General features: G+C 36.4%; 1 protein-coding gene across 1 annotated transcript; it reads left to right on the top strand.

The window, feature by feature from the left end:
- Nucleotides 1–1,252: 1,252 nt before the first annotated feature.
- On the top strand, nt 1,253–8,176 carry LOC118563810 (inactive histone-lysine N-methyltransferase 2E-like). Its single transcript, XM_036139736.1, has 12 exons — nt 1,253–1,358; nt 1,445–1,607; nt 1,782–1,974; nt 2,477–2,566; nt 3,181–3,255; nt 3,786–3,875; nt 4,478–4,552; nt 5,081–5,170; nt 6,290–6,395; nt 6,731–6,792; nt 6,942–7,182; nt 8,172–8,176. Exons 1-12 carry the CDS (start codon nt 1,253–1,255, stop codon nt 8,174–8,176), a joined length of 1,296 nt encoding a protein of 431 aa, XP_035995629.1.
- Nucleotides 8,177–8,260: the final 84 nt, after the last annotated feature.

Genomic DNA, 8,260 nt, shown 5'->3' with positions numbered 1-8,260 from the left:
AAGCTGCGTTTTTTTGATTTGAAGCTGCAGATCCTAAAATACATCTCTTTGTGGAATAACTGTGCACAGGTAAGCTTTAATGGTAAATTAAAAATAATCTTTGCTTGGAGGAAGTTATTTAAGTAAAACTAAAAAAGTAAAGTAAATATAAGAACAATAAGAAAATATTGTGTAAAATGAGAGCTATTTTATATTTTAATTTAGTTTACATTAAACCTTAAATAATTTTGCGTATTTTTATCCATTAGTTTTAAATATGAATGTTATTTTCTCAAAAAACTTACTTGAAGCAGTATTGTTGACGTGTTCTAAAGTAAGAAGTAGCTTGGCTAGGAGAGGCCTGCTAACCTTGTGTGATGGCTGGAGGAAATATAAGCTGTGTGTGTGTGTGTGTGACCAGTACAGAATACTTTGGGGGAAAGATAGGGCAGGTGATGGGTTTTAAGGTTCTCCTCTTTATATTGAACAACGACATCGACAAGCTGCTTGTTTGTGTTAGCTGATTGCACCGTAGGAGCAATGCTGAATTTTGGAGCGGTGACGCCCAGCTTGTTAAACTCGTTTAGCTCAATTGCCTTTAGTCCGTGTTGAGGAGCAAGCTGCAGGAGATCAACATAAAGTACAGGTTTGTGTGAAAATGGTTTAACTTTAGTAAAATAACCTGTGGATAAAGGTATTACTTAGCACCAGGCTGATTTACCGATGACTTTTAAGATGTGTACTGTAAAAGGTTGACATGCGATTATCACCAGTTAATGCTGTTAGTTTACTCACAGTTGCTATTACTAGATTTTTCTTTTCATTTTAATAAGAAGCAGAACTGTGTATTTAGTTTTTTGTTGAGGAGCTGGCAGTGATTAAGTCCAATGTGAAGGTGCATTACAGACATAAACATGTTGAAGCTGGAGGACCAATACAGATGCAGTCATGACGTTTGTCAGTGTTCAGCGCAAATAAGGTCATAGGGACAGGGAGGAGATTATGATGGTTTTAATAAAAAAAAATAATAAGATGAAGCTTCTTATGAAGGGTGAGTTTGTGAGGCTCCAACCATCACATGAGGTTCATTCTTTTTTTTTTTTTCTCTAATCAGAGGAAAGTAACATGTTAGTGCTGTAGCTATTAGGGGTGTGTATGTGGTCTGCCTGTATATGTTTCCACATCTATAATTTAATTCATAGCTGTTAAAATAAATTCTGTAATTAATAAAAGTTTATTTGACTGTTAAACATTTTATACTTGTCAGTAAAACATGCAGCGGCGAAGACGCATAAATCCAAAGGAAGATGCCAAATATTGTATTGATACCAGAAAGGACAGAGTGGGTCTTGACATCAAGTACATCAATGCCTTTGAAGGTATGGTGATTGTTTTTAAGTGGTTTAATTACAATTATACCTTAATACATTGTTTATTTTTTTTGTTAATATGTTTTCTTAATTAGGCCGTGGTATTTTTGCCACGACCTCTTTTCAGAAAGGAGACTTTCTGTTGGAGTATCGAGGTGAACTAATCAGTAAAGAGGAATGTGAGAGGAGACAAAGAGTTTACCATGACAACCTTAAAGTGTTCATGTTTGAATTTGTCTTTAATGGAAAACTTTGGTGGTGAGTATTAAAAGTTATGAGTTTAAATCATAAAGTGGTGAGTTTAAATCATAAGTCTATTTAGAATTAAAGGACATATGTCAACATGCTAAACATGATGGATGCCAGACTCTTGGGAAGTATACCATCTATACTGCTGGATAGTAAATAATTCCTAATGTTATGTATTTGTAGTGTTGATGCAGCAAAAGAAGATGGCTCCCTTGGAAGGCTTGTAAATGATGACCATATCGGCCGAAATGCTAAATTGAAGTACCTGACTGTGCAAGGGAAGCCACATTTGTGTTTGTTTGCAACTCAAGAAATTAATAAGGGAGAAGAGATTACCTATAATTACGGAGACTCAGACTGGCCATGGAGATGCAAGGTACTAAAAAATAAAGAATGAATCTAATCAAAATGCTTAAACAAGAAATGATTTAATAATGAGAGTTTACAACTATACAACTTTATACTCTCAACCCATCTTTATGCTACCCTTTTTTTTGCAATTATAGATGGTATTAAATGTACAAGCCATTACTGTCCAGATAAACTGTCCATGACTGCATAGCAAAATGATTACAGTATAATGGTGTTTATGGTAGTTGAAGATGAGTTTTACTTTTTTACTTAATGCCAATACAAGTTTGTAATAAAAAAAAAAATGTTAACTGGGCAAGATTCTGTGGTGCCATCGACATCACAGTTGGCTTGAGATTGAATGAAATTATATCAAACAAAGACCAAATGAAAGTGTACAAATTATCTTCTCAAAAGCTTTAATGACACAAGATCCTGACACACGGCAAGAAAACTATCATTTAAAATATCTCAATGATTAGGTCAAACTAAGTATGGTGTTGACTGGTATTCATTATCTGTTTCAGGTTGAAGCTGAAAATGCCCCAGAACAGATGGAAGACAGCATCCCAAATGAAACAGATCCTGTGATTGCTGTACTCCCCAACAATGCAGAGGTATTTTTATGTTTAAGATTCAGCTAAATGTCAGTCAGCCAAGCTGTTCAACTTGAGTGTGTCTGTGTGTGGACCTGGGTGTTATGTGGTTTATATGGACGATGGTTTGTAAGGACAGTCTCAGATGATGGCTTCCAAATGGAAAACTGAGTTTGTGTGTGTGTGTGTGTTTTAGGGTTACCTGCCCCAATGTGATTTAGGATGACCATAGTGTATATGGAGACGTTGCGTTATTGAATTGATAAAAATATCTGTGTGAGCTTTGGTGAACTTAGAAATATTTGTTTGACCCATAATAAATGTGGACTCAGCAACTAGGAACAAACTTGGAGAATAGGGATTTAAATTTCTTGACAGGTAAAGGAAAATAAGATGATTTTATATGATTTTATTACATTTCACAACAAAATCAGACTTCACTCTGGTCAGTCCTGGTGAAACTGTAATATTTTACAGTGTAAACATGTTTTGTCATTCATTTCGATCATCAGAATTGGTCTTTCAGACTAGTTTCCCTGAACTCAATACTCTAGGATAAACATTTAAACTATTTTCGCTGCAATTTCACAGAAAATCGCCTTGTGAAAATATAATTTTTATTCTCTACTTTTTAGCAGGATATGGAGGAGAAGATTTTCCAGAGTCCTGAGGTTACTCACCTCCGTTCTACACCTGGCAACAGCGAACAGGTACAGATAATGGGTTCTCAATTTGAATTTTACAAAACATCCAATTGGAATTAAAACTAGTTTCCTTTCATGAGTGTGGGCAGCCATAGAACACTATAGCTTCAGAATATCTCCACTATTAAGATAAGATCTTCTCGAACCCCCAGTGGGACGAGGCAGATGACCGTTCACACTGAGCCTGGTTCTGCTTGAGGATTTTTCTTCCTGTTAAAGGGGAGTTTTCCTCTCCACCGTCGCTTTATGCATGCTCAGTATGAGGGATTGCTGCAAAGCCATCAACAATTCCATACGGCTGTCCGCTGTGGCTCTACGCTCTTTCAGGAGGAGTGAATGCTTCTTGTCAAGACTCGATGCAACTTGCTGGTTTTCCTTAGATGGGACATTTTTGGACTAATTTGTATCATCTCATTGAATCTGAATTTACAAAGTGCCTTGAGATGATGTGTGGTGAATTGGTGCTATATAATAAGATTGAATTAAATGAAGTCAAGTTCAGTATGGTGTTGACTGGTATTCATTATCTGTTTCAGGTTGAAGCTGAAAATGCCCCAGAACAGATGGAAGACAGCATCTCAAATGAAACAGATCCTGTGATTGCTGTACTCCCCAACAATGCAGAGGTATTTTTATGTTTAAGATTCAGCTAAATGTCAGTCAGCCAAGCTGTTCAACTTGAGTGTGTCTGTGTGTGGACCTGGGTGTTATGTGGTTTATATGGACGATGGTTTGTAAGGACAGTCTCAGATGATGGCTTCCAAATGGAAAACTGAGTTTGTGTGTGTGTGTGTTTTAGGGTTACCTGCCCCAATGTGATTTAGGATGACCATAGTGTATATGGAGACGTTGCGTTATTGAATTGATAAAAATATCTGTGTGAGCTTTGGTGAACTTAGAAATATTTGTTTGACCCATAATAAATGTGGACTCAGCAACTAGGAACAAACTTGGAGAATAGGGATTTAAATTTCTTGACAGGTAAAGGAAAATAAGATGATTTTATTACATTTCACAACAAAATCAGACTTCACTCTGGTCAGTCCTGGTGAAACTGTAATATTTTACAGTGTAAACATGTTTTGTCATTCATTTCGATCATCAGAATTGGTCTTTCAGACTAGTTTCCCTGAACTCAATACTCTAGGATAAACATTTAAACTATTTTCGCTGCAATTTCACAGAAAATCGCCTTGTGAAAATATAATTTTTATTCTCTACTTTTTAGCAGGATATGGAGGAGAAGATTTTCCAGAGTCCTGAGGTTACTCACCTCCGTTCTACACCTGGCAACAGCGAACAGGTACAGATAATGGGTTCTCAGTTTGAATTTTACAAAACATCCAATTGGAATTAAAACTAGTTTCCTTTCATGAGTGTGGGCAGCCATAGAACACTATAGCTTCAGAATATCTCCACTATTAAGATAAGATCTTCTCGAACCCCCAGTGGGACGAGGCAGATGATGTTCACACTGAGCCTGGTTCTGCTTGAGGATTTTCCTCCCTGTTAAAGGGGAGTTTTCCTCTCCACCGTCGCTTTATGCATGCTCAGTATGAGGGATTGCTGCAAAGCCATCAACAATGCAGACGACTGTCCACTGTGGCTCTACGCTCTTTCAGAAGGAGTGAATGCTTCTTGTGAAGACTCGATGCAACTTGCTGGTTTTCCTTAGATGGGACATTTTTGGACTAATTTGTATCATCTCATTAAATCTGAATTTGCAAAGTGCCTTGAGATGATGTGTGGTGAATTGGTGCTATATAATAAGATTGAATTAAATGAAGTCAAGTTCAGTATGGTGTTGACTGGTATTCATTATCTGTTTCAGGTTGAAGCTGAAAATGCCCCAGAACAGATGGAAGACAGCATCTCAAATGAAACAGATCCTGTGATTGCTGTACTCCCCAACAATGCAGAGGTATTTTTATGTTTAAGGTTCAGCTAAATGTCAGTCAGCCAAGCTGTTCAACTTGAGTGTGTCTGTGTGTGGACCTGGGTGTTATGTGGTTTATATGGACGATGGTTTGTAAGGACAGTCTCAGATGATGGCTTCCAAATGGAAAACTGAGTTTGTGTGTGTGTGTGTTTTAGGGTTACCTGCCCCAATGTGATTTAGGATGACCATAGTGTATATGGAGACGTTGCGTTATTGAATTGATAAAAATATCTGTGTGAGCTTTGGTGAACTTAGAAATATTTGTTTGACCCATAATAAATGTGGATTCGGCAACTAGGATCAAATTTGGAGAATAGGGATTTAAATTTCTTGAAAATGAAAGGGAAAATAAGATGATTTTATATGATTTTATTACATTTCACAACAAAATCAGACTTCACTCTGGTCAGTCCTGGTGAAACTGTAATATTTTACAGTGTAAACCATTTTTTGTCATTAATTTCGATCATAATTGGTCTTTCAGACTAGTTTCCCTGAACTCAATACTCTAGAACAGTGGTCCCCAATCCTGGTCCTCGAGGGCCGGTGTCCTGCAACTTTTATTTGTTACTCTGCTTCAACACACCTGAGTCAAATAATGAGGTCATTAGGAGGACTCTGGAGAACTTGACAGCACACTGGGGATGTAAGTCAGGTGTGTTGGATCAGGGACACATGTAAAACCTGCAGGGACACCGGCCCTCGAGGACCAGGATTGAGGACCACTGCTCTAGAATAAACATTTAAACTATTTTCTCTGCAATTTCACAGAAAATCGCCTTGTGAAAAATATAATATTCATTCTCTACTTTTTAGCAGGATATGGAGGAGAAGATTTTCCAAAGTCCTGAGGTTACTCACTCACTCAGCAACCAGGAACATATTTGGAGAATTGGGACTTACATTTTCTTCAAAGTTAAAGGAGATATGAGGATTTTTAGATGATTTCTCTAAAACTTAACCACCGAATCAGACTTCTATTTTTTCAGTTTGAAAGTTTTAAAAAACAGCATTTTACTCTAGATTGGAACCCTTTCAGGCGAAACAAATTACTTTAAGTTCATACGTAATGTTTTTTTCTTCCAATCTTTTTCCCTATAGTGTCAAAAACATCAACTGGTGTGCACGACTGTATCATCTTTGGAGAAGTGTACTGAGTGTTTTGGACCCTGTTCTTCAATGAAGTGGCTTGGTTATCAATGCAAAGGTGAGATTTTTTGGTAATTACTACCACTAATACAAAAAATAGTGTTAATTGTTTTTAATTTTTGATCATTAAATAAAGAACATAATTTTGAGTGTATAGATAAAAATGCATTGCCATTTATATAATTATGGTCACTTTGAAGTTATTTTGAAAAACCTTCCTCTGCTTTCAGACCTTTAACCTTTTCTCTCCAGGAATTTCAACTTGCAGTTTAAAACAAAGAAAATACACATCTACTTTTTCTAACTGATCCTAGAATAATGAATTGTCAGGTTTTCCAAGATTTTGGATTTTTTCCATCTGCTGTGTTAGCATTTATACATTTAAATTCGCAGGTTGTTCAAAAGTCTGGCATTCGTACTGCCTTACACGGATTAAAAATGATGACCCATCCCAGGTGAATATATATATATATATATATATATATATATATATATATATATATATATATATATATATATATATATATATATATATATATATATATATATATTAGTCACTGTTAAGTGTCCATCATTACATAAATTATGTTTCCCACCATTTCAGGCCAGAGAGCTTTTTAAATTTTCATATGATGACCCCTCATCAGATGAGGACAGCACAGCACCTCCAAAGCAAAGTGAAATGTCAGATGATGACCATATGTCTGATAAGGACTACATACCAAATTCAGAATCTGATGAAGACTCGGATGTTAGCATTCCTCTTCAGTCCATCAACTCTCAAATTGGACAACATCAAGGATATCCAACAATACCTGATCTTATTTTATCCTTGCCAGACTCAAGTTGTTTGGTTGTACCTAGTGCATCAAAGTGCTGCCCTCCTCTTCACACCGATAACATGGGTGATTGCACTCTTGAAACATCCAGCCAAGCAAAGCCAGTTCATCTGAGTGTATGCCCCCCTGCTCCTTATCATTAGTTATTTTTTTTAATCTATGTTTTCACTTATTTTTTTCCTGATTGTTTTTTTTTTCCCCAAGTCATCTTTTAATTTCTTTTTATGTTTTAATGTCAATAAGGCTACCTTTACATGGGTTATGACTCCCCTATGCCATCTATTAGAATGTGGTTGGGTTACTTACTAATAGGAAAGCCTGCAACTAATCTACTAGTTTTTTACTCTATTGTCTGCATATGTCTGTGGGATCATGAAAACAAGAAAGAGGCAGTGTGTAGGAATAAACTCCAATCTTTCTTAACTTTGTAGTGGAGTTGTTATCCTGTGTAAAGGTGTTCTGTTTTAATTAGCTGTTTAATGGTTTTCCTTTTTTATTTATTTATTTGCAGAGAAATCATGGGGCACAGCCAGAAGACAACCAAAAAAACCATGGTCAAGTGCTGAGGTTTCTGCTGTTATGAGGCATTTTAAAGGTCACATAAGTAAAGGAAAGCTTGCCCCTAAAAATGAGTGTAATCACTGTAAGTTGGTTGAAGGTTCTGTGCTGGCTCAAAGAACAGCACAAAATATCCGGGACTTTGTGAGAAACCGGGGACTAACTGCTAAGAGGCAGACACAGAGCAAAAAGCTACAAATCTGACATCAAGTAACCAGTTATTTACTCTTCTGTTCTAACAACGATTTTAGTTATGTCACCTTTTAGACAAATACTGTTTTTATTTTGTCTTTAACACCCTGGGCTTTAAAGGTCGTTTACATTTCAGTTTGTTGTGCTGAGGTAAGCACAGAATGCGTTACGTAATGTAAGATGTTTGAAGCCGTTACTCTTAAACAGATTTTTCTAATGTGGAAACATTTTGTTCCGTTTCCTAGGATAACCAATATTCGGAAGAGGTTGAAGAATTTAGTTTTGCCATTGTAGTAATTATATTCAGAGTAACCAGTAATGGTATAGGCCCTGA

This window comes from Fundulus heteroclitus, chromosome 7 (assembly GCF_011125445.2).
Source record: "Fundulus heteroclitus isolate FHET01 chromosome 7, MU-UCD_Fhet_4.1, whole genome shotgun sequence".
In the NCBI taxonomy this organism is placed as follows: domain Eukaryota; kingdom Metazoa; phylum Chordata; class Actinopteri; order Cyprinodontiformes; family Fundulidae; genus Fundulus; species Fundulus heteroclitus.
This window is presented reverse-complemented; position numbering and strand designations above follow the sequence as displayed.

Excerpts from the sequence above, each read along its gene's own strand:
- LOC118563810 (XM_036139736.1), top strand. The coding sequence starts at position 1,253 with ATGCAGCGGCGAAGACGCATAAATCCAAAGGAAGATGCCAAATATTGT. Across the intron at positions 1,975-2,476 it reads ACTGGCCATGGAGATGCAAG|GTTGAAGCTGAAAATGCCCC; the intron begins GTACTAAAAAAT and ends TATCTGTTTCAG. Across the intron at positions 3,876-4,477 it reads TACTCCCCAACAATGCAGAG|CAGGATATGGAGGAGAAGAT; the intron begins GTATTTTTATGT and ends TCTACTTTTTAG.